Source organism: Bufo bufo, chromosome 6 (assembly GCF_905171765.1).
Source record: "Bufo bufo chromosome 6, aBufBuf1.1, whole genome shotgun sequence".
Lineage (NCBI taxonomy): Eukaryota > Metazoa > Chordata > Amphibia > Anura > Bufonidae > Bufo > Bufo bufo.
Window position 1 is genome coordinate 275,700,619 of NC_053394.1, and position 27,127 is coordinate 275,727,745.

The 27,127-nt window shown below is 42.2% G+C and overlaps 1 protein-coding gene across 1 annotated transcript in view; it reads left to right on the plus strand.

The window, feature by feature from the left end:
- MCU (mitochondrial calcium uniporter) overlaps window positions 1-17,790 on the plus strand; it is a 111,306-nt gene extending 93,516 nt beyond the window's left edge. The window contains exons 4-8 of the mRNA XM_040436441.1: window positions 3,871-3,975; window positions 7,534-7,694; window positions 9,480-9,683; window positions 12,074-12,190; window positions 15,518-17,790. Coding sequence (XP_040292375.1) covers window positions 3,871-3,975; window positions 7,534-7,694; window positions 9,480-9,683; window positions 12,074-12,190; window positions 15,518-15,610 — 680 coding nt within the window. The 3' untranslated portion in view covers window positions 15,611-17,790. The remainder of the gene's footprint in view (window positions 1-3,870; window positions 3,976-7,533; window positions 7,695-9,479; window positions 9,684-12,073; window positions 12,191-15,517) is intronic.
- Window positions 17,791-27,127: the final 9,337 nt, after the last annotated feature.

The following is a 27,127-nucleotide window of genomic DNA, read 5'->3' on the forward strand; positions in this document are numbered from 1 at the left end:
TGGATCGGATCCGCAAAACGCATCCGGACGTCTGAATGAAGCCTTACAGGGGCATGATCAATGACTGTGGTGATCACCCCATATAGACTCCCTGATCACCCCCCTGTAAAGCTCCATTCAGATGTCCGTATAATTTTTACGGATGCACTGATAGATGGATCGGATCCGCAAAACGCATCCGGACGTCTGAATGAAGCCTTACAGGTGCATGATCAATGACTGTGGTGATCACCCCATATAGACTCCCTGATCACCCCCCTGTCATTGATTACCCCCCTGTCATTGATTACCCCCCTGTCATTGATCACCCCCCTGTAAAGCTCCATTCAGATGTCCGCATGATTTTTACGGATGCACTGATAGATGGATCGGATCCGCAAAACGCATCCGGACGTCTGAATGAAGCCTTACAGGGGCGTGATCAATGACTGTGGTGATCACCCCATATAGACTCCCTGATTACGCCCCTGTAAAGCTCCATTCAGACGTCCGCATGATTTTTACGGATCCACTGATAGATGGATCGGATCCGCAAAACGCATCCGGACGTCTGAATGAAGCCTTACAGGGGCGTGATCAATGACTGTGGTGATCACCCCATATAGACTCCCTGATCACCCCCCTGTCATTGATTACCCCCCTGTAAAGCTCCATTCAGATGTCCGCATGATTTTTACGGATGCACTGATAGATGGATCGGATCCGCAAAACGCATCCGGACGTCTGAATGAAGCCTTACAGGGGCATGATCAATGACTGTGGTTATCACCCCATATAGACTCCCTGATCACCCCCCTGTCATTGATTACCCCCCTGTAAAGCTCCATTCAGACGTCCGCATGATTTTTACGGATCCACTGATAGATGGATCGGATCCGCAAAACGCATCCGGATGTCTGAATGAAGCCTTACAGGGGCGTGATCAATGACTGTGGTGATCACCCCATATAGACTCCCTGATCACCCCCCTGTCATTGATTACCCCCCTGTCATTGATTACCCCCCTGTCATTGATTACCCCCCTGTCATTGATTACCCCCCTGTCATTGATTACCCCCCTGTCATTGATTACCCCCCCTGTCATTGATTACCCCCCCTGTCATTGATTACCCCCCCTGTCATTGATCACCCCCCCTGTCATTGATCACCCCCCCTGTCATTGATCACCCCCCCTGTCATTGATCACCCCCCCTGTCATTGATCACCCCCCCTGTCATTGATCACCCCCCCTGTCATTGATCACCCCCCCTGTCATTGATCACCCCCCCTGTCATTGATCACCCCCCCTGTCATTGATCATCCCCCCTGTCATTGATCACCCCCCCTGTCATTGATCACCCCCCCCTGTCATTGATCACCCTCTGTAAGGCTCTATTCAGACATTTTTTTGGCCCAAGTTAGCGGAATTATTTTTTTTTTTTTCTTACAAAGTCTCATATTCCACTAACTTGTCTCAAAAAATAAAATCTCACATGAACTCACCATACCCCTCACGGAATCCAAATGCGTAAAATTTTTTAGACATTTATATTCCAGACTTCTTCTCACGCTTTAGGGCCCCTAGAATGCCAGGGCAGTATAAATACCCCACATGTGACCCCATTTCGGAAAGAAGACACCCCCAGGTATTCCGTGAGGGGCATATTGAGTCCATGAAAGATTGAAATTTTTGTCCCAAGTTAGCGGAAAGGGAGACTTTGTGAGAAAAAAATTAAAAATATCAATTTCCGCTAACTTGTGCCAAAAAAAAAAAATTTCTATGAACTCGCCATGCCCCTCATTGAATACCTTGGGGTGTCTTCTTTCCAAAATGGGGTCACATGTGGGGTATTTATACTGCCCTGGCATTCTAGGGGCCCCAAAGCGTGAGAAGAAGTCTGGTATCCAAATGTCTAAAAATTCCCTCCTAAAAGGAATTTGGGCACCTTTGCGCATCTAGGCTGCAAAAAAGTGTACACATCTGGTATCGCCGTACTCAGGAGAAGTTGGGGAATGTGTTTTGGGGTGTCATTTTACATATACCCATGCTGGGTGAGAGAAATATCTTGGTCAAATGCCAACTTTGTAAAAAAAAAATGGGAAAAGTTGTCTTTTGCCAAGATATTTCTCTCACCCAGCATGGGTATATGTAAAATGACACCCCAAAACACATTCCCCACCTTCTCCTGAATACGGCGATACCACATGTGTGACACTTTTTTGCAGCCTAGGTGGGCAAAGGGGCCCATATTCCAAAGAGCACCTTTAGGATTTCACAGGTCATTTACCTACTTACCACACATTAGGGCCCCTGGAAAATGCCAGGGCAGTATAACTACCCCACAAGTGACCCCATTTTGGAAAGAAGACACCCCAAGGTATTCCGTGAGGGGCATGGCGGGTTCCTAGAATTTTTTATTTTTTGTCACAAGTTAGTGGAAAATGCTGATTATTTTTTTTTTTTTTTCATACAAAGTCTCATATTCCACTAACTTGTGACAAAAAATAAAAACTTCCATGAACTCACTATGCCCATCAGCGAATACCTTGGGGTCTCTTCCTTCCAAAATGGGGTCACTTGTGGGGTAGTTATACTGCCCTGGCATTCTAGGGGCCCAAATGTGTGGTAAGGAGTTTGAAATCAAATTCTGTAAAAAATGACCTGTGAAATCCGAAAGGTGCTCTTTGGAATATGGGCCCCTTTGCCCACCTAGGCTGCAAAAAAGTGTCACACATCTGGTATCTCCGTACTCAGGAGAAGTTGGGGAATGTGTTTTGGGGTGTCATTTTACATATACCCATTCTGGGTGAGAGAAATATATTGGCAAAAGACCACTTTTCCCATTTTTTTATACAAAGTTGGCATTTGACCAAGATATTTATCTCACCCAGCATGGGTATATGTAAAAAGACACCCCAAAACACATTCCTCAACTTCTCCTGAATACAGAGATACCAGATGTGTGACACTTTTTTGCAGCCTAGGTGGGCAAAGGGGCCCATATTCCAAAGAGCACCTTTCGGATTTCACAGGTCATTTTTTACAGAATTTGATTTCAAACTCCTTACCACACATTTGGGCCCCTAGAATGCCAGGGCAGTATAACTACCCCACAAGTGACCCCATTTTGGAAAGAAGTGACCCCAAGGTATTTCGTGATGGGCATAGTGAGTTCATAGAAGTTTTTATTTTTTGTCACAAGTTAGTGGAATATGAGACTTTGTAAGAAAAGAAAAGAAAAATAATAAAATCATCATTTTCCGCTAACTTGTGACAAAAAATAAAAAGTTCTATGAACTCACTATGCCCATCAGCGAATACCTTAGGGTGTGTACTTTCCGAAATGGGGTCATTTGTGGGGTGTTTGTACTGTTTGGGCATTGTAGAACCTCAGGAAACATGACAGGTGCTCAGAAAGTCAGAGCTGCTTCAAAAAGCGGAAATTCACATTTTTGTACCATAGTTTGTAAACGCTATAACTTTTACCCAAACCATTTTTTTTTTACCCAAACATTTTTTTTTTATCAAAGACATGTAGAACAATAAATTTAGAGCAAAATTTCTATATGGATCTCGTTTTTTTTTGCAAAATTTTACAACTGAAAAATGTCATTTTTTTGCAAAAAAATCATTAAATTTTGATTAACAAAAAAAGTAAAAATGTCAGCAGCAATGAAATACCACCAAATGAAAGCTCTATTAGTGAGAAGAAAAGGAGGTAAAATTCATTTGGGTGGTAAGTTGCATGACCGAGCAATAAACGGTGAAAGTAGTGTAGGTCAGAAGTGTAAAAAGTGGCCTGGTCTTTCAGGGTGTTTAAGCCATGGGGGCTGAGGTGGTTAATACTTAGCCACTAATTTTGGAGTTATAAGGTTCATTGTCTTTTTCAGATGGAGCCCGTGTAGCCTCTTCTACAGGGATTGACGTTCTTCTACTCGATGACTTTAAACTGTCGATTAATGATAAAATGTACGATGTACGGACACCAAAAAGAGGTAGCGTGCCTTGAACTGTTTTTTCTTTTAAAAGGTCACTGAGCTTTCCAAAAACTTCTGATATGTCATAGTGACATACCAAAGTTTATCAGTGGGTTACGAGTGCATCGACCCCCCTTTGATCACCAAAACACGGAGAGAGAGAGAACTGATTGCATAGTGCTCTTTCTCCTCACTGAAGGAGATGGTATAGAGATGGGCTCAGACTTCCACTGAACCTGTCTGCTGCAGTGAGGAAACAGAGCACACACTGCTATGGCTACTCTCTCCTCGTTTTAGTGATCGGTTGGGCTCTCAGCCCTCAGACCCCCACCATTGAAAACCTTATGACTAGACATGTTATGAAATTCGTTCACGCTTTGTTTGGTGGTAAAAGCAGATATTGCGTTATGGATTTCATTACCACGGACCATAAAGCAATTCTATAACTGAATGCCTTTTAGAGGCATTCCGTTATTCATTCCATCATAATAGAAGTCTATGGCCTGCATAATGCATCCGTCCCGTTTCCGTTATGCAGGAGAGGACTCCGCTGCATAACAGAAATGGGACAGATCCATTATGCAGGCCATAGACTTCTATTATTACGGAATGCCTCTAAAAACATTCCATTATGCATTCCGTCATAGAATTGCGTGAACGGATTTCCGTGGTAACGGAATCCATAACGCAATTCTGCTTTTACCACCAAACTAAGCGTGAACTGATTTTAAAATATGAAATTTGCTCATCTCTACTTATGACATATGAAAAGTTTTTTGAAAGCTCAGTGACCCTTTAAGCCAGGGATCAGCAACCTTCGGCACTCCAGCTGTGGTGAAACTACGACTCCCAGCATGCACACCTCCTTGGCTGTTTTCAGAACTCCCAAAAGAGTGAATGGAGCATGCTGGGAGTCGTAGTTTCACAACAGCTGGAGTGCCGGAGGTTGCTGATCCCTGCTTTAAGCAGTAGTTGCAATATTGGAAAACCATGGGTTGCCTTTCCTTAGTTTTTGTTATCCTATGGTTCCTTTTTTTTTATTTTTTAGGATTTTTTTCTTTCTTTCAGCTAATAACGTGGACAAGGTCAAATACACATTAGATCGAAGCTGGTTAATGTTTGAACAGCAGTTGAACAATCAATCATCTGAACGATCATTTCTTTTGGACACTGCCATACATGTAGTAGTCCATACTGGTTGTTAGAGTTATGCAGACTGCCCATACACATTAAAGAAACTGGGCGATGAACAGAAGATCTTTCTGGGAACCTTCTTTCAAAGAAAGATCTTTTATTCACAAATGATATTTTTTTTTTTAACTAAAAGATCTTTCATCCAACTATTGGACAAAAATCTTAAACATGGCCGGTTTCTTTTCAGATAGTAATGTCTGTCATCAGTTTGCTAAAACTAGGGTTGAGCGAAGCGCCCCTTCGGATCATAGATCTGAAGTCTCTTTGTTCAAAACTTTGTTTGACCCTACTCCGTACAGCATTTTAATGTATGGGCTGTGTGGATGTGAAATTTGTTAAGTCTGAAGTCTCGGATTGCTTTTTTAAAATGTTTTTTAAGTTGTACAATCGAAGTCTGAAGTTCTTCACCGAAGTCTTGCGAGACTTCCGACTTAAAGAATTTCACCTCCGCACAGCCCTTATATTTAAATGCTGTAGGGAGACGGGTCTCTGTAAAGCATTAAAATAAAGTTTTGAATGAAGCGACTTCGGATCTATGATCCGAAGCGCGCTTCGCTCAACCCTAGCTAAAACAATCATTCATTGTTAAATTTCACCCGACAGACAATCATTTGGCTGATATCAGCCATTTTGATAAACTTTAGACTAATGTGTATGAAGTTGTGACATACAGCCAGGTCCATAAATATTGGGACAGCGACACAAGTCTAACATTTTTGGCTCTATACACCACCACAATGGATTTGAAATGAAACCAACAAGATGTGCTTTAACTGCAGACTGTCAGCTTTAATTAGAGGGTATTTACATCCAAATCAGGTGAACGGTGTAGGAATTACAACAGTTTGCATATGTGCCTCCCACTTGTTATGGGACCAAAAGTAATGGGACAGAATAATAATCATAAATCAAACTTTCACTGTTTAATACTTGGTTGCAAATCCTTTGCAGTCAATTACAGCCTGAAGTCTGGAACGCATAGACATCACCAGACGCTGGGCTTTATCCCTGGTGATGCTCTGCCAGGCCTCTACTGCAACTGTCTTCAGTTCCTGCTTGTTCTTGGGGCATTTTCCCTTCAGATTTGTCTTCAGCAAGTGAAATGCATGCTCAATTTGATTCAGGTCAGGTCATTGACTTGGCCATTGCATAACATTCCACTTCTTTCCCTTAAAAAACCTCTTTGGTTGCTTTTTGCAGTATGCGCCGTCCAATGAGTTCTGAAGCATTTGGCTGAATATGAGCAGATAATATTGCCCAAAACACTTCAGAATTCATCTTGCTGCTTTTGTCAGCAGTCACATCATCAATAAATACAAGAGAACCAGTTCCATTGGCAGCCATACATGCCCACGCCATGACACTACCACCACCATGCTTCACTGATGAGGTGGTATGCTTAGGATCATGAGCAGTTCCTTTCCTTCTCCATACTCTTCTCTTCCCATCACTCTGGTACAAAATGATCTTGGTCTTATCTGTCCATAGGATGTTGTTCCAGAACTGTGAAGGCTTTTTTAGATGTTGGCAAACTCTACTCTGGCCTTCCTGTTTTTGAGGCTCACCAATGGTTTACATCTTGTTGTGAACCCTCTGTATTCACTCTGGTGAAGTCTTCTCTTGATTGTTGACTTTGACACACATATACCTACCTCCTGGAGAGTGTTCTTGGCCAACTGTTGTAAAGGGTGTTTTCTTCACCAGGGAAAGAATTCTTCGGTCATCCACCACAGTTGTTTTCCATGGTCTTCCGGGTCTTTTGGTGTTGCTGAGCTCACCGATGCGTTCCTTCCTTTTAAGAATGTCCCAAACAGTTGTTTTGGCCACGCCTAATGTTTTTGCTATCTCTCTGATGGGTTTGTTTTGTTTTTTCAGCCTAATGATGGCTTGCTTCACTGATGGTGACAGCTCTTTGGATCTCATCTTGAGAGTTGACAGCAACAGATTCCAAATGCAAATGACACACTTGAAATGAACTCTGGGCCTTTTATCTGCTCATGGAACAGCTGAGAAGCCAATTGTCCCATTACTTTTGGCCCCTTAACAAGTGGGAGGCACATATGCATACCGTTGTAATACCTACACTGTTCACCTGATTTGGATGTAAATACCCTAACATTAAAGCTGACAGTCTGCAGTTAAAGCACATCTTGTTTGTTTCATTTCAAATCCATTGTGGTGGTGTATAGAGCCAAAAATCTTAGAATTGTGTCAATGTCCCAATATTTATGGACCTGATTGTACATGTAGTGTGCTTGTCTGGTGCAGTTGTCCATGTTTAGACAGATGGAGCCAGCCCAATTCACTTAAATGTATACAAATAACAGTGGATTTTATTAGTTTTGTGTATCATGTAACATTTTGGTTTCCATCTTTATCCAGAACTATTAAGCCATGAACATGCATCGACCATGAATGATATGAAGCATCTTGTGCAGCAGTTGCACACCTCTATGCATATCAATGATTTCCAGGTGAACAGGGAGAAGGAGCTCTGCAGTCGACTAGAGCTGCTTCAGGAGCAGCTTGAACCTCATGAAAAGGTACGTAATGGCTCCTTCACACCCCTTTAATTCAGCATTTTCAAAGACTTCTAAAGACAAAAATTCTTAACTTTCAATTTTCATTGCATTTCCTACAAGCGGTTTTGGTGTCTTTTTTTTTAAATTTTCTGTCATTTTGTAAAAAAAACATTTTTTTCTCGAGTTTTTCAAGATCCATAGAGAGCCTATGCAAAATGCCATAACCAGGGCATGCTGCAATATGAAAAAAAAAATCACTGAAAAGGAAAAAAAGCCACAAACCAAAACACCTTTTTATACAGGGCATTTTTGTATTTCTATTTTGAAGCATTTTGGGACAATGCAAACAAAAGACCATGAAAAATATGGCATTTCCCACAAAAGTGCTGTGTTGGTGATTTACGAGTCCAAGACATCCCCGAGTCCCCTCTCTGAATGGCGCAGTAGTTCACATGTCAGTCCGCTGCTTCATTCACTTCTGTGTGACAGCACTCTATCGTCCCCATAGAAGTGAATGGCGGACTGACAGGCGCACTTAATTGGAAGCAACGCTGCAGTAACCAGCTCTATCCACTAGCTGTGCTGTGTAGATCACGTGGCCACCCCCCATGCGGGAGCTACTGTAGAAAAGCTGATCTGTGGGATGCATAGGCCATCAATAGTGAAATCCTGGACAGCCCCTTTAAAATTATACCGCACAACATTCACTATTCCGCTTCACTATTCTTTTACAATATTGATGCATGGAGAGTAGGTAGCTTTTAGAGATGGTGGTATTCAACAAGTAATCATTCACTAATCCTCAAGAATAACCTTTGAGATCAACATTTGGAATCGGATCTATTTTGTTCCACAGTTTTTAATATCCTAGTGCAGTATCTTCATTGGTAGATGTTTCATGTCTTTCACTGGATTTGCCCTTTGTAAAACATCAATTGCATTGTGGAAAACAAGATATTTTTGGCCATTTTGGAGTTCTGGATACTGTATACACGTTCATTGATGTTCCATAAAAATGCCTGATTCTAAGAAACGTTTCACTTGATATGCAAAAAATGTCTGATAGGGACTTCCAGCAACCTAGAGGACAGGGATGACTGACCCCCTTGATGATGCTGGTGGTAGCCATAACCATAGGTGGTACCTACAGCTGTTAGAGCAGTTGAAAAACTAAACCTTTTGATGTTTTGAGATTCATCTTTCTTCTCTTTGTGAAAGGGGAGTATAAGGCTACTTTCACACTGGCGTTTTGGCTTTCCGTTTGAGATCCGTTCAGGGCTCCTCACAAGCGGTCCAAAACGGATCAGTTTTGCACTTAATGCATTCTGACTGGAAAAGGATCCGCTCAGAATGCATCAGTTTGCCTCCGTTCAGTCTCCATTCCGCTCTGGAGGCGGACACCAAAACGCTGCTTGCAGTGTTTTGGTGTCTGTCTGACGAAACTGAGCCAAACGGATCTGTCCTGACACACAATGTAAGTCAATGGGGACGGATCCGTTTTCTCTGACACAATATGGCACAATAGAAAACGGATTCGTCCCCCATTGACTTTCAATGGTGTTCAAGACGGATCCATTTTGGCTATGTTACAGATTATACAAACGGATCCGTTCTGAACGGATGCATGCGGTTGTATTATCTGAACGGATGCGTTTGTGCAGATCCATGACTGATCCACACCAAACGAGTGTGTGAAAGTAGCCTTAGTTTTGGGGGTTGTTTTAGTATTTTAGTATTTTTATTTTTTTTATTGTGTATCTGCTGTTGCCATACATTAAGTAATGTGTGAACCAATGTCTTGCACAGGCTCGGCTTCAGGCTGCTCAGAAAGCGGCGAAAATGACCAGGATTGTCCAGTGGGGCGGCTTAGCTTATATGTCTGTACAGTTTGGAATCCTCGCCCGCCTGACGTGGTGGGAATACTCTTGGGATATCATGGAGCCGGTCACTTACTTCATTACTTATAGCGGTATCATTGGAATGTATTGTTATTTTCTACTTACAGGCAAGGTGAGTAAAGCCTCCGGTCATAAACTGATCCTAATAATCATGTCCCTATAGTAGGTTTCCATTTAAAAGGGTTATCCCTTGATTAATGTAAAGAATGAAAATCAGACAACATACAGTACATGAAAACCACCTCTTTCTAACTAAGCTAGAACCAGCCCTGTACCTCACATGGATCCAGAGACACCTCCCCCCATTCATTGCTACAGTTGTTCTGCTAGATTTATTCCAAGCTTAGGGGGGCATGTCCTGTCTGATGCAGTGGGTGGTAGATGAAGGATGGAATGGAGCATGTGCTTCCATCTCGGTGAGCCGGACAAAGAAATTAGAAAAAGAGCAAACAGCAGGTGGCGCTGTACAGGTAGATTTCATTGAACAACTCTGTGGCTACAATAAATTACTTGCAATTACTAAAATATTCTAATCCAAGTGCTGGTTTGAAAACTGTAGAATATTTTTTGTGGGACAACCTCTGTATGAATACAGAGTAAAATGTGTTCATACAGTTTTCGTTTGTAGCCATTTCCTAATGTACATGTATGAGCACATAAGTTCCATCGTTGTAATAAAATTGTCTCACTACTGAGGGGCAACTGTGGGACCAGAAAATCCTGATGATTGCCCATCCACCAGCGACTAGACTGTTGGCAGTCTGCCTGTGTCAGACTAAAGAAACTGGTGTCTATAGACTGATGTGGAATGATCCAGTAGTGTAAGTAGTCTGAAAAGATGGACAGCCATAGGAACATCAAATATCTGCCACTGCCTACTCAGTTAAATGACTGTCTCTATATCATAGGTAGAGCTCCTATTCTATTTTAAGTTTAATATTAGGAAATAGTTTCTATTCCACTTTTCAAATATTCTTCAACGTGTTCCTCAAGGTTGAAAGTTTACTTATAGGGGTTGTCCGAGTTAAGAGCTGAACCCGGACATATCCCCAATTTCACCCAGACAGGCCCTCTGATATGAGCATCGGAGTATTTCATGCACCGATGCTCTCCCTTGCCTTGCACTGGTTTGCACAGGGTGCAAGGGCTTGTTTGTTTGGCTTCCGCCTAGCAGTGTTCCCGTTTTACAGGCTAGGGCAGCGGTAAGGCCTGCCCATTAGTGCCGGTGATGTCACCGGATCTCCAGAAAAAGCCTTTGCCCTGCGCAATTCAGCGCAGGGCAAAGGAGAGCATCATATCAGAGGGGCTGTCTGGGAGAAAACTGGGATGTGTCCGGGTTCAGCTCTGAACCCAGACAACCCCTTTATTAAAGGGATATTTGAGTCATGTAAAATGATTCTACCCATGAGCTGCACATGGTTTAAAAAACTAAATAAAACCACTCTCAGTATACTCGCCCACCGCTGTTCCGACAGTGCCCCCTGAGATCCAGTCCCGATGCAGCAAGAAAAGGCATGGGAATGCTAGCCGCTCGGCCGCTCGTCCAGTCGCTGGCTGCAGCGGTTATCTGGTTCATCCTTTGATTGGCTAAGCGGGATTCTGACCCATTTAAAGGAAAACTACCAGAACTGTTTGAATAAAAGGCTGTTTCTGTACCTGAAAAATCTGAAAACAGTTTATCATGCCTGTCATCACTGTCTGAAGTTACATGCCCGATGCCTGCAGCCATGACCAAAGACAGCTTGTTCAATTGACTCTGTCTTGTCAAAGTCTGGATGTGATTTAAATTCAGTGTCCTAGTGACGATGCTAAACTACTCGAGCACAGGACAGGGAAATACAGGAGCGGAATTGTAATTTCATGGAGTGATCATTGGCACATACACTGGAGGGTCTTTTCCATAGCACTTCTAGCTGATAACAAGTGAAGGAGCACCAAGAATACCCACTTTGTCACTTAGCTTGCAGTATTATAGTAATTGTATTTCATGACTTCTTGCCTTGGCCATGTAGAGAGTATAATTAAATGGGTTCTCCAACAGTTTTTAAAAGAATTATAACCGAAAAAAGCTTAACTCATCTGCTAAAAGTCTTTGTTCCAGCCCTATAAGTGCAGTCCTCGGCGCTTTTGGTCGGACCAAAAGTGGAGATGTCCATCAGTCATGTGATTGCTCAGCCAGTCCCTGGCTTCAGCAGTCCCTTGCCCTTCATATACATGTGACCAGTGAGTGGTTGGCAGAGCAGTCAAGTGAACGATGGACATGACGTCATCACCTCCAACCCGATGTGGACCAGACCTGCAGCGCATGAATTGAGGGCCCTTCAGCAGATGAGTTAAGCTTTTTTAATTTCTTTTATAAATCTTTCAGATTTTTTTTCTTTTAAGCCTGTCTGCCCCCTTGAGTATTTTAAAAACTATTGGACAACCCCTTAATAAGGATCATGGACATTCAGACACCGCTGGATGTAACGTTTTTTTTTTTTTTTTTTTCTTTTGTTGCAGGAATATATTTATCCAGATGCCACAGACAGACAGTACTTAAATTTTCTCCATAAAACGGCCAATAAAACAGGTTTTAATTATTTAGAATACAATCGACTCAAGGATGATATTGCTCAGGTATGCTTTTGTGTCATACTTCTTGGTATATTGTCTATGTATACATTGTCTTGATATAATATTGGAGATTCATTTAACTGCAAGCATTCATGACTTAAGGTGCCCATACACTGCGTTCAGCTGACTACTGTTCTTCATGTCTCCCCCAGCCATACACATGCATGCGTCTTGGCTGAGTGTGTAGGTGTTCTGAATTGATAGAGGGGAATAAGCTGCTGCCACAAAGCTCTGGAAGTAACTTATCTCCCTTGAGAAAAGAAGGATAGGACTTGTTTAATTCTTTCCCCTGACATTTGCTATTGGGAAGAGTTAAAGGGAACCTGTCACCAGTTTTATGGTGTCCTAACGAAGGGCAACATAAATAAGTGACCGATTCTCTTAGCAAAATGCTGGGTCACTTTCTTTAATTGACCCAGTCAATCTGCCAACATCTTGTATTGAAAAGCTCCAGCTGATAATGATGAGTCATGAATATTCATGAGCTCCTGACTCTCCCCGCCTACCTGCTGCTGAATGACAGTTTTTTTCCATATGAATCAGCAGCAGGTGGGCAGGGGAGTGGCTATAGCTGTTAATTAAATAAAGCTGGACTCAATGACCTCACGCTGGACTCAAATCAGCTCATTAGCATGCTGCATGAGGCATCTTTGTGTGTATATTATGAGATAACCATCTGTCACACCAGTAAGTGAATACATCTAAGGCCTTTAGTAGTTAATGATTGTATATAATTAGTTAGATTATAATCAAATATCCACATGACAGGTTCCTTTTAAGTGGCCACATATACATTGATTGGCTGGGCCCAACGAAATCATCGGGTTTGGCCAACATTCCTTTAATGTTGATTTATCAGTTGAGCATTCACACATCCACAAGTGTTTTGCGGACCGCACCTGGCCGGCCCTGTGATTAGAAATGCCTATTCTTGTCCGTGGCTGTGGACAAGAATAGGACATGCTCCGTATTTTTGCGGGGCCGCGGAACGGAACAACATTGAAATGAACAGATGCGGACCCATTCATATGGACATGTGAATGGACCTTTAACCTCATCGAACTGTTTTCTGTATGTCAGGATGAGATTGTCACATAGATGGCATGTTATTTTCAGTTGGTATTAATGTGGTCCAGTAGTAGTCAAGGCACAATGTAGGCAATCTAGAATACATTGAGTGGCACAGTGACTGCTTTGATGTCTGTATCACGTACAATGGAACTTGAAAGTTTGTGAACCCTTAAGAATTTTTTAGGTTTCTGCATAAATTTGATCTAATGTAGATAAAGATAAGCAAATCAAACTAATGAGTCTAAAATATTAGACTTGGTAATTTATTTATTGCAGAAAAAGATCCAATATTACATGTCTGTGAGTGGCAAAAGTATGTAAACCTTTTCTTTCAGTATCTGGTGTGACCCTCTAGTGCAGCAAAAACGGCAGCTGAATGTTTCTGGTAATTCAAAATTCTCATGTTCCATCAATGATGGCAAGCCATCCTGGCCCACATGCATCAAAACAGGCCCCAACCATGATACTACCAATACCGTGTTTCACAGGCGGGTGAGGTTTTCGGGCTGGAATGTAGTGTTTTCTTTTCTGCAAACCTAACGCTTCTCATTTAAACTCATGCATCCACAAAACATTCCAATAGCATTCTGGCTTGTCCAGGTGTTCTTTAGAAAACTGCAGATGGGCAGTAATGTTTTTTTTGGAGAAAACTGCCTGTCTGACTGTGGATTGGTGGAGTCAAAACTCTTTAGAGATGGTTTTGTAACCTTTTCCAGCTTTATGAGAATCAACAGCTTTAATTCTAAGGTCCTCAGAAATCTAATTTGCTTTGTGACTGATCCCTTTTCTCTAACCCCTTTCATGACATCTGCACAATGGTAGACGTTGGGTCTTTAAGGATGGTGCCCGCTCTGGAGCAGATCGCACACCATAGCCACCAGGCGCTTGCTGTTTTATACAGCAAGCAGACATCCATGGCGAATGTCTGCGATAGGCGGTGATGCCGACCATGGATATTTAACCCCCTCAGATGCCGTGGGCGTCTGAGAAGTCATAAACCTGGAAGCATAGGAGCGATTTTGGGGCAGGAGCGATTTAGAAAGCGTTCTATGCTGGTAGTGTACTAGGCTTCCAGGTTGTATCTTACAATTTGGGCCACCAGGTGTCAGCACTGAATTTGTAATATAGCCATTTGTGTATAGAATAATGAAGCAAATGCCATTATTCTAAAGAAATTCCATTCTGATGATTTGCAAGTTGGGGTCCACTTCGGGACATAAAATTATTTATTTTTAAATCTAAAAATTCAAATCACTCCCTTTTCCACAAAATAAAAATAAACAATAAAAAATAACAGCATGGGCATCGCCCATAGCGTGAATAGCGTAACGGAAAAAAATATATAGTTTTTTTTAAAGTCACGCACACCCTAAAACTAGAAAAAACTACAGACGTTCGGCAAAAAATTATCCCTCACCCATCTCCGGAGACATAACTATAAAAAAGTTATTGGGGTCAGAATACAGCCATGATGAGAAAAATCTGTATTTTTCAAAAGATTTTTTATTATTATTAAAATGCAAGAATAATAACTAAAACTGTGGTATCTCTGTAATTGTACTGACTTAGAGAATGAAGAGCACAAGTCAGTTTTACTGCTTAGTGAATGCTGTAAAACAAAACCCATAAGACTGTGGCGGAACTGCGTTTTTTATTTTTCCAGCTTCCCTCTACATTGTATGCCCTATTAAATGGTAGCATTAGAAAGTACAACTTGTTCCACGAAGGCAGGGAGCGAAAAATGAAAATGCAAAAACCGAAAATCACTGACTCAGGAAGGGGTTAAATCAAAACTAGTCGACCACACACACCTGATTGTCATCCCATAGATTGTAAACGCCTGACTCTAATTTCACCTCCAAATTACCGGTTTCTGACAATCCCAAAGGTTTACATACTTATGACACTCAGACATGTGATATTGGATAATTTTCCTCAATAAATTAAATAATTTTATAATTTTTTTGACTCTTGTATATGATTCGATTATCTTTATCTACTTTGAGGACTTGTGTGAAACTCTGATGTAGCTTTAGGTCAAATTTATTCCAAAATGCAGAAAATTCTGAAGGGTTCACAAACTTTCAAGCACCAACTGTAAATTTAATCAAATACAGAGTTCAAATCGATCAACTTTTGAACTTTTCACTCTTCTACATATGGGATCAATAAAAAAAGAGTCCTACATGTTGTACAATAACCGTTTCTGAAATTTTTAACACAATTAAAATACTGTATTTTTTACCTTCTGTCCTCAAGGTTGAGTTGGATCTTAAAAGACTGCGTGATCCCCTGCAGATGCATCTCCCAATCCAACAAATTGACAAAGATAGATCATTGCAGGACTCCTAAATCCCCAGCAAAACCTGTGGATCTCTTTTTGCCTTTGAAATTAAAGCATTATTGGTGGTAGCTGGGATGTGGTATTGGGATGGGTGACCATTTCTCCCTCTTTTGTGTTTCCTCCATACATTTTTGATATTTTTTTGTTTTTGTTTTTTTAACTTTTTAAGCTGCTGTTTAAGAAGTGAATTTAAAGAGACCTTGGAGCCTTGACTTCCTAAGGCTTTGAAAATTTCTTACTTAATCCATATCAATTGTTTTACTTGTCAATGAATGCAGATGGATGATAAATACAAGATGAAGGTTCTGAACTATGATTGACCATTTTTATGTTTTTTTTTTTTCAATGGTTTTACAGCAAGTTAGAATGTTGCCTGTAGGACACATTGGGTTGGTCCACTGGTTCAGTGGAGACACATGACTAACACAGCGCACAATTTATGCCATTTGGAGAATCATTGGACCAGTAGTAACCTCAGCACCAGGCTTGTCTCTTATCTGGTGCCTAGCTGTCGTGATACACTTCAGGTTCCTGCTCATGCCTTTCTATGTTCACATGCAAGCTGTTCAATGTTAATCCAAGCCCCAACCACAGTGCAAATTTCGGCTATGCATTTTAAGAAACCGCATGTAATTTTTTTTCTATCCCCCTTGTAATCCCTTTATTAAATGCTCCTTTCCCCATCCCTCTCCTTCCCACTGCCTTTGCTATATATAAACTTCAGGGGCTCAGTGCATGATAGGTTTTTATGTCTTATTTTTTCTCTTTTAATTTGTTTTGTTTTCTTGGGGAGGGAGTTGTTTCCCTGTTCTGCACTCGTAAATGGAGGATCAGTAGGGTAGAAAATCAGGGTTGCATGAAGGGTTACCACCTTATTCTAATGCAATGAACATCAAATCTCTTCATAAAGATTGACATCTCCTGCTTCATCCCCTGTTGATAGAAGTGCCACATCTTCCTGGATGCCCTACCTGATATCCAGCCTTGTCTACATTTTGTGTACAGTATCCACATACCACTAAAGGATTGGAGAGTGGCAACGGCTGAAATATCGCCTCTATCTTTTGCTCCAAAGTTTTTAGGGGTTTTCTTGCCTTTTTTCCTTTGGAATAAGCTGCTCTTCCACAGACTTTATATATCAAAATGGTGCAGTTTCTTGTTGGGGTCGGCATGGGGGTAATGATGGGTGGTATTGGGCTTCAATTTTGCAGAGACAATTTTTTAAGGACTCCCCACTGTGAAAGGCTCCTACTTCGGGAAAAGGATTACAGAACTAAAGAAGTGAAGCCAGATGACTGGTGCCTTGCATATATTGAGAGAGGAGAGTACATATATGTTCTCTTCATGCATTGTTTGACTGGCAGTTACGTTACCATGGACTCCTTTCCAGCCTAAATCTTGTGCCCATGTGGAACATAGCTGGCTATGCTGCCAACTGTAGTCTTAAGTAACTGCCTCTAACCTAAGGCTCTCCTCTCAGGTGGATTGAATCCATTTTCCATATTTTTCTTTATATCTTTTTCTATTGTGTCCTGTAATTATCCCAAGATTGTAGATCCATGCAGGAGATTGGCAATAAACCACTTCCAGGCATGATGTGTAAGGCTGGTTTTTCTTGAGTTCTGCCATGCCTTAATATGACATCCATATCTTTATAGTATGGTAGTCTATTAGGCGTGAATGTCTGCTATGGAGCAAATCTGATCGACAATCATGTACATGTAGAGGCCCTAAAAACTACACAGATCTTTGGTTGTCTGAAGTCATCACAGCTTAACACCACAAGACATCTTAATATGGTGATGGCCAAAGCGTAATCCTAAAGTTTTCTGCTTGGGTAACTGTGATCTTGAACAGGAGATTTTTCTTTTAACACTAAAAAAAAATCGAAAGCTTTTATTTTGCCATTTGCACTTCTGATGCTGAAGAAGCTAGAGGAAATAGTGACTTAGACCTCTTCAGCAGCAAAGAGCCTGATCCTGTTTGTATAAATGGTTTATAAGAACAGTAAAAACACAGGAATCATGTCTAAAGGGTCTGGTATGTGTGAGTGTGCGGGGAGATTTGGAGCATGGAGGAATGTCCTATAAATAAGCAAAATATAGATGTGTAAAATCCTGTATCATTTATGAAATATGTATAAAAAAAATGTAATTCTGCAACAATAAACACTTATTCTGTTTTTCAATAAAGTCTGAAGTTTTATTTTATTTATTTTACGCATTTATATAGTGCTACTATATTCCGTAGCGCTTTACTTATTCTTTTCTTTGGCTTATAAAAGTACTGTATTTTTCGCCCTATTAGACGCATGACCATAAGACGCACCTACAGTAGGTTTTAGAGGCGCAAAATAAGAAAAAAATTGTTTTTCATCAGACATCAGTTCGCCAATCTTAATGAATTCTCAGATCAGTCTCCCAATGTTAATTACTCTGCAGCTCAGACCCCCAGTCAGACCTCAGAGCAGACCCCCAATGCTGATTAGACCGCAGCTCGGACCTCAGATCAAACAAAATCAACTCTCCTCTACTGTTCCAGCTACTGCTGCTCCTGAGATCCAGTGTTCTTCCTGCTGTGCTGTGACCTGTCATCACACAGCGTGAGGTCACACAACGCGCCGACATACTCTGTACGCAAGTTACAGCATATCGCGCGACACCTGCAGGAGAACACCGGGAAGCGGTGAGTACAGCGAGTACAGGAAGAGCTGTTTTCACCTCTTCTCTGTCCTGCTGTACTATTGAGCATTCACCCTATAAGATGCAATGACATTTTCCCCCGCTTTGGGGGGGAGGGTGTGTCTTTTATAGGGCAAAAAATAAGGTAATTACAATTCTACCTGATGTGCATGAGTGCTATTAGTATGGGCACTGACTGATAGATTCTATGATTCCACTTCAGACAAAAGTAAAGCCATTTCTGCCTTATTTAGCACCAGTAAATGGTAGTCATGCATACCCAGATATTCCTTTTATCTTTATTTGATTTTTAAAGGGAATGTGCCTTCAGAAAATAACCTATTTAAATCCCATTTTATGGTAAATCTATTTTTTTCAAGAATTTTAGAATTTTTTAATTTTTTTCTAGGCTGCTATCCATATTTAAAAAAAAGTTTATAATCCTGCAATATTCACACTGGTCAGTAGGCCTAATAGGTCATGATTTCCTGTTCTGTACAGGTAATTTTTCAATAGCAATTATAACAGGCGGAGTTAGAATGACAAGTAACACCTCTATATAGATAACACAAGTCGTAACTTACAGCTGCCTCCTGACCTCTGCACAGGTCAGAGTATGTCTAGAAACGTCTTAAAAGGGTTTTCAGAGACTTTTATACTGATGACCTATCCTCTAGATCAGTGGGGGTCCAACACCCAGGACCCCTGCCGATCAGCTGTTTGAGAAGACATTGGCGCTCACAGTAGCGCCACTGCCTGGCCATCTGACGTCACTTTCATAGGTCACGTGGCCTTGGTGCAGCTCAGCCCCAATGAAGTGAATGGGACTGAGCTGTGATACCAAGGACAGCCACTGTACAATGTACGGTTCTATGCTTTAGTGAGCTGAGATATGGCCACGGTGCTACTAGCAGCGCCGTTATGTTCTCAAACAGGTGATTGTGGGATTCCTGGTATTAGACTCCCACCGATCAGATACTGATGACCTATCCATTCACCAAAACTTCTTCTAAAAAAAAAAAAATGCCTAACCTAAATGTGATTTAAACAAAAGGTTATTTTCTGATGGCACATTCCCTTTAAGTCCAAAGTTCTGTGCCAATTCATTTCTTAATGGATCTTTATTGGATTGTTTTTTCAAATGGAGTTCCTTACCCTTTGCATTGACATAGATTTAAAACACACCATTTGGACAGTATTCAGTGAGCTCTTAAGCTCCCTCTAGTGTGGCTGCAGGTAGCCAAAATATTTGTTTTAAATATATGTTTCTGCTGAAATTTTGGAGTTGAGAATAAAAAAAAAGCACAGCTTTAATCACTCTGATCAAGATGTATTAATCAGCACAGAATTTTTAACCTATATAGCATAAAAACTAAATTGAAGGTGGGCATTCTCTTTAAAGGGTTATTCCAGGATTTAGATATTAACTATCCTCAGGATAAGTCATCAATATTAGAGAAGGTCCGCATCTTGGAACTCCCACCAGTTTTATTTAGATTAGTAGCTGAGCTGCAGTACTCTGGCACAGCCACTACAAAATGGATGGCACTGCCTGACCCATTCACGGTTTAGATTTGGTCGGCTGATGAAACAGCTGATCCGTGTGAATGGCCAAGCATGATATGTGATTAAACAAAAAACTGGTTCCCATGGCACATCTCTGTCCCCGCTATTTCCAGTCCCAGCCTGGTCAGAAGTGTGACTTACCAACTCCTCCCATGTCACCTCTGCCATCCAATAAGCTGTGCTGTCTGCAGGACCTCTGAGGCCATTGATTGTCTGGTAGTGGTGACATCCAGGTAATCAGCACATCACACTTCCGGACAGGTGGGACCAGCACAACCAGAGCAGGTGATTAAAGTTTTTGTTTTTATCCCATTATCCCATTACACACCATGCCCGACCATCCCCAATTTTTTTTGGCCCAGACTACTCATTTAATGACCAAACACTTTTTAATGATTTGGTGCAAATGTTGCTTTAACATCCCTAACTCTTTATTTTATTTGGGGAAAACTGCAAAAGATATTTAAAAAAAAAAAATTCAAACTATAGCTTTATTCTGTAAAGGGGATGATCAGCTATGGGGGGCCTTTCTGACCCCCCCCCCCCCCTCCTTCATGTCGCTGGACCTGTGGAGGGAAACATACTTGCTGCTCCCTGTCTCTGGGATCCATCACCCAGTGATATGACTCATGGGCACATGTCTCCATTGTGGCCAGTGATTGGCTGCAGCGGCCACTTGATCCGCATCAAACTAGATGCTGACAAATGGAGACCAGAGCAAGGCGGTGGGGAACTGAAGGAAGTGGAGGTGAGCAAACCCTTTAAATTTGCAAATTGACACCAAAATATGTATAGTCTTGTGTGAACAAACTTTTTTTCTCTTACCGTATTTTTCAGACTATAAGACGCACCTAGAATTTGAAGGAGGAAAATAAGAAAAAAATATTTTCTATCAGACCCCCATTCTTCCATTAGACCTCAGATCAGCTCCATCAGCCTCAGATCAGCTCCCCATCAGACCCTCAATTAGCCTCAGATTAGATCCCATCAGCCTCAGATCGGATGTTAAAAAATAATAATAATTGCTCCACTCTGTATTATGCTGCCCATAGATAGAACTGCATGTACAGTATAACAGGTTCCCTTTAAAAAAAAAAGATGCTGAATAAGACTGTTTTGGACACATTGAAATTCACGGGTAGATATGAACAGCTGAGAAAAAAAAGTGTACGGTGGCTTATTTCGTTCTCTAAATAAAATATGACTGAAGCTTTCGTGTTTGCAATGGGGGTAGATCTTAATAAATATTTCATGCAACTTCTCTTGGTCTATTCCCTACAGTTTGCTTCCCAACTTAGGAAAGAGGCGATGTTTACTTTAAATTTTCATCTTATATTGTGTGAAATCAGAGACTGCACAGGGTATTGTGGGTGTACCATTGTATTTTGCAGACTTTTGCGCATTTGTCCTTTTGAATATCCAGTATGTAGGCTTAGTCAGTATAGAACTTGTAGGGCTTTTATTCCATACCCCTACAGGATATATTTCATACCCTGCTTATACACTGCGGATTTTCAATTGCAGATCTGCCTGTATTAGAGTACCTGCAAAGTGGATGAGATTTTACAGAATCTTGTCCATACCGTGTATGAAATCCACCAAGGAACCCAAACATAACTCGACCTGCGGGGCAGATTTTAAATCCATACTGTTAATACAGTAAATGCTGCAGATTTCACAATTTGCAGTGCTGTGGGTAAAATCAGTAGAAAACCTGTAGCATTTATACTGTGTATTCCACAACAATGGAAAAATGGGCAAGCACTCATACACTTTGCCTTCAAATTGACATATGCAGAAAATATTTATTATTAAATCCCTTACAACACACTACTATATTCCACAACAAAGTCTGCGCCATTTGGTGTAGATTTTGCTTCTGCAGAATTTTAGCAGATACACGGAGGGTTTTCCACTGTGGGAAAATACACCGCATACCCATCCCTTGTGAACATACAACAAAAAAAAATGGGTTCCTTAAAGTGATTACCTATTGAACACCGTTTTATAGCTTGCCTAAAGAATCTGCATACAGTGTTACGGTGCGGTCACATGACCTCAGATTCGTAAAATACGGATGCGGTCCATGTGGCATTGACCTCAATGAGTCCACACTGTGCGGCAAAGTATAGGACGTGTTATGTATTTTGCGGAACGGGATATAGACGCAATCCTATAAAGAAGGTCGTATGAATTGTCAGGGATCGCCTTCTTTCAGGGGGTCACACTCACAGATATCTTCATGGACACCAGGATTTAAGGGCCAAACTGTTTTATTGTGGCACATCCGCGTAAACATAAACAGTTATACAAAATAAACTCCTGCCCGGCTGGGCTCTACCTAAACAGAATTATAATTTCCCTGACTCGCCTATAATCTCAGATTTATGCTCAGGGCCTCAGGCTCCAAGCCTCAGTCAGTCCGCTCAACAAATACAGTTCCACACCAGAATGCGATCAGGCGTCACATAGCTTTGTGGCCCCTTAGTCGTCATGACTGAAACCAGACACAGAGCCCACACTTCCCCCAGACTGACAGCCTGGGATGTGCTTTATGTCGCCTTGATTAGGGTAGGCTTCACCTGCACTCACCTCAGGTATGAGGGAATACCCATGCTGGAAGGGTGTGGACCGGCAGCTCCCACTACCAAGCCTAACTGCCAGTCCAAATAAAATCCAGCCCAGAATGCAACGTAAACAAAATTGTCTCAGCAACTATGCTTTGCTGAGACCGCTGCACACTTCTGGATTTTAGTTATCTCACCCAGCTGAGTTATCTGGGTGAGATATACACGCCCTCCTGCACTGTACACCTTGCCACTGTATGTATATATGTTCCGCGATCACTCAAAAAAACAGCTCTCTAGGACGTACCATTCCTGAGATATTCCCAAAAAATTACTTGCATTAGCCAATACAAGCCTGCAAGTCTTTCTCTTCATATCCCAACTGCCATACACACGGTCACATGTCCCTTATCAGCCAATAGAAGCTCGCTGGCCCTTAGTCTCCACATACACACAGTTTTACTCCAGGTTTCCACAACATCCCAGCCATTATTCTTCACTGCTGTAGGTCAGCTTTATGCTAGGGCTACACGACACATAGGGCACAAGTACACTGCTACATGTGTCGCGCGACATTGATGTCGCACCAATGTCGCGTGACAATTTTTATGATAGTCTAGAATGTTGCACTGCGACATGTGACATACTGCGACGCGACAGTCGCAGAAAAATCCATCTTGGATAGATTTTTTGCAACTGTCGTGTCGCAGCATGTCACAGTACGACACCATAGCCTATAATTATAAGAATTGTTCAGACAAAATGTCGCGTTACACATGTCGTGTAGCCCTAGCATTAAAGGGGCAGGGCGCTGTGGAGGTCACTGTTAAGGCAGCAGGGTATGGGGAGGTCACTGTTAAGGGGGCGTGCCCCTGAGGAGATAACTGTCAAGGGAGTGGGGTGCTGTGAAACTCACTGTTAAAGAGGCGGGCTGCTGTGAAGGTCAAAGTTAAGGGGAGGTCCTATTTTAAAGTGGGGGGGCAGTGTTAAGGGGTGGGGGACTGTGGAGTTTACTGTTAAAGGGGTGGGGTGCTGTAGAGGTCACTGTTATAGTGGATGCTGTCGATATCTGTTAATGACACACACAAACATTGAATGAAACAGATTAAATATACCCGTGCGAAGCAAGGTCCTTCTGCTAGTTGAGAATAAAGTATGGGTCTATGAGATCAGCAAGTCATTGCACCTTGTTTTTATTAGCATTTTACACAGTGTTAATTACATGGGACTGAAATTTGGAAGTGGCTGGGGTAGGGTGATGTTATTTACATGGGATTGTATGTTGAGGGGTAATGTTATTTATATAGGACTGCATGTTGAAGGCAGCTGTGGGAATGAGTGATATTATTTACATGGGATTGAATGTTAAGGGGTAATGTTATTTACATGGGGCTGCATGTTGGAGGTGACTGGAGAGGGGGTGATTTTATTTACATGGGACTGTATGTTGAAGGTGTCTGGGGAGGGAGTGATGTTATTTATATGGGACTGAATATTGAGGTGGTGATGTTATTTACATGGGACTGTATGTTGGAAGGGGCAGGAGAGATGGTGTGATGTTATTTACATGGAACTGTATATTGGAGGGGGCTGGTGTGATGGTATTCATATGGGACTCTATGGCGGAGGGAGGGAAATAGTGTTATTTACATGGGACTGTATGGCGGAGGTGCTGAGGAATTATAATTTCTGAGGACACTAAACGGAGGAATTTAACTACAGGGGGCACTGCAGGCGGCATTATAAATATTGGGGGCGCTTCAGGGCGAGCATTATAACAGTAGGGGGCAGTATAAATACTGGGGGCATTTTAAATCCAGGGGACATTATAGGTGTTCTTATTACTACTGGGGGCTCTATAGGAGGGATCCGCATTATTTCTACTAAGAGCACTGTGGGAGGTCTTATTACTACTGAGGGGTCTGTAGAGAGCTTTATTACCACTGGGGGAACAATAGGGGGCTTTATTTCTACTGGGGCTCTGTGAGGGTATTATTAATACTGGAGGGCTCTTCTACTAATGGAGGCACCCTTGTGGAGCATTATCACTGTTAGGTCCAGTAGGGGGCAGTATTACTAATGAGAGCATTCTAGAAGGGAATTACTATTGGTGGGACTATGAGGAGTACTGTTACTATGGGCGGGCACTCATTTTTCTTAAAGGGATTCTGTCACCTCGTTTTAGCCTATAGAGATGCGGACATGCAGGGCTAGATCGCCGCTAGCATGTCCGCAATATACCGGTCCCATAGCGCGGTGTCCTTTTATTTTATAGATATGTAAATGAGCCTGGTAAGGAGCCCAAGGGGCTGTACTAACCTTCTTGGAGCCCAGCCATGCCCCCCTGTGAAGGAGCCCAGCACCGCCTGCGTCCTCCGAATCTCCTCCTTGCTCGCAGTTAGATCGCCGTAATCTCGCGATGCGCAGTTCCTTCCCTGGGACTGATGCCAGCACAGGGAAGGAAAACTATGCCGGCACTGAGCACGCGCAAGCTTGCGCATCGCGAGATTACGGCAATCTAACTGTGAGCAAGGAGGAGATTCGGAGGAGGCAGGCGGTGCTGGGCTCCAAGAAGGTAAGAAGGTTAGTACTGCCCCTTGGGCTCCTTACCAGGCTCATTTACATATCTATAAAATAATTTTTTTAACACAATAAAAGGACAAAGCGCTATGAGACAGGTATATTGCGGACATGCTAGCGGCGATCTAGCCGTGCATGTCCGCATCACTATAGGCTAAAACGAGGTCACAGAATCCCTTTTAAGGATAGTATTTGGGGGTACACAAAAGTAAGGAAGCTAAGATGTCTGTGCGTCACACACTTCAGAGACGAGGCGGCTCAGAGAAGTGTCTGAACTAAATGGAGAAGATGATGACAGAGAAAATCTACATCAGAGGAGACGTCACCTGGAGGCCCTGGATGTGACAGGTATGTGCTGCTGTATAGCAAGTACAGCAAAATGTCTTCAGTGCTAGTGTTTGCGGGGGGAATGTGGTGCGGTTGTTCAACTTAGATAATTGGGCCATATTGGCCCCGGATCTTTTGAGACCCTAGCAACGCCCCTGGTTAACGATCCAGACAATGTCTGCTACATATGTGGCAAATACACTACTTATGATCAGCGCAAGAATCTGACAAAGCGAGTGCGTGCAGCTTGGGATGCATTTGTGTTACAAGTGCAGAACTTCCTTGGGATCAGACGAGCTGCAAACTATGCTGAATTAGTAGACAACATGCTTACAGCATATGAACAACTTGGCTGCCGAATGTCATTGAAAGTGCATTTCTTACATTCCCATCTTGACTTTTTCCCACCCAATTTGGGACACGTAAGTGACGAACATGTAGAGCGGTTCCATAAAGATATTTCTACAATGGAGAACAGGTATCAAGGCCGTTGGAATCCCAACATGATGGGAGACTACTGCTGGTTTTTGCAACGGGAAAATACGACCGTTCAACATAGAAACATAGAATGTGTGGGCAGATGAGTACCATTTGGCCCATCTAGTCTGCCCAATGGCGCAAAAGCAGATACCTGAAGCACTTAACAGTACTGGGCCTTGCTCAAGACTTTTAAACTGAAAAACAAGACTTTTTGAAATTTTGTTATTCCATTACATTTTCATACACTGTTTACTACGCAAACTTTGATGTAGATCAGGTAACTGTTGGAGTAAAACAATTATTCAATGCTTTCCAAGTGCTTAATTCATTTAGGCATACTTATGCATAGCAAAATTACGTGACGTGTTACAACAATTCTGGCTTCGGATTTGTAATCTACACACTCAATTTAGTATAGGAGACGAAAAGTTTTTTTTGTTGCATGGTGTTATCTTTAAAGGGGTTCTGCACTTTGTTTAAACTGATGATCTATCCTCTGAATAGATCATCAGCATCTGATCGGCGGGGGTCCGACACCCGGGACCCCCGCCGATCAGCTGTATGAGAAGACAGCAGCACTCCAGGAGCGCCGCGGCCTTCTTGCTGTTTACCGCAGGCCCAGTGACGTCACGACTAGTATGAACTAGCATAGGCGGGGAGAAGCTCTGTTCACTTGAATGGAGCTTAGCCGCGCCCAGGCCAGTTGATACTAGTCGTGACGTCACGTGGTCTGCGGTAAACGGTGAGAAGGCAGCGGCGCTCCTGGAACGCTACTGCCTTCTCAAACAGCTGATCGTCAGGGGTCCCGGGTGTCGGACCCCCGCCGATCAGATGCTGATGATCTATCCAGAGGCTAGATCATCAGGTTAAACAAACTGCAGAACCCATTTAACATTGCCAAGATAGATCCATTATGAACTCCATTGAAAGTCAATGGAGGACGGATCCATTTTCTATTGTGGCAGAGAAAACTGATCCGTCCCCATTGACTTGCGTTGGGGGCCACGCCGGATCCATCTTGCTCTGCATCCCAGGACGGAAAGCAAACTACAACATGTTGCGGTTTGCTCTCCAGTATGGGAACGCAAGTGGAACGGAATACATTTTGGAGCATTCCATTCTGTTCAGTTCAGTTTTGTCCCCATTGACAATGAATGGGGATAAAACTGAAGCGTTTTTTTTCCCGGTATTTAGCCCCTATGACAGACTTTGGAAAAGTTGTCTTAATGGGACAATCCTTTAATTATGTTCATATCATGTTGGTACCTTACCCCAAACTTACAATAATTAACCCCAGCCACCAATTTTTTTTTCCTGGTTTCTG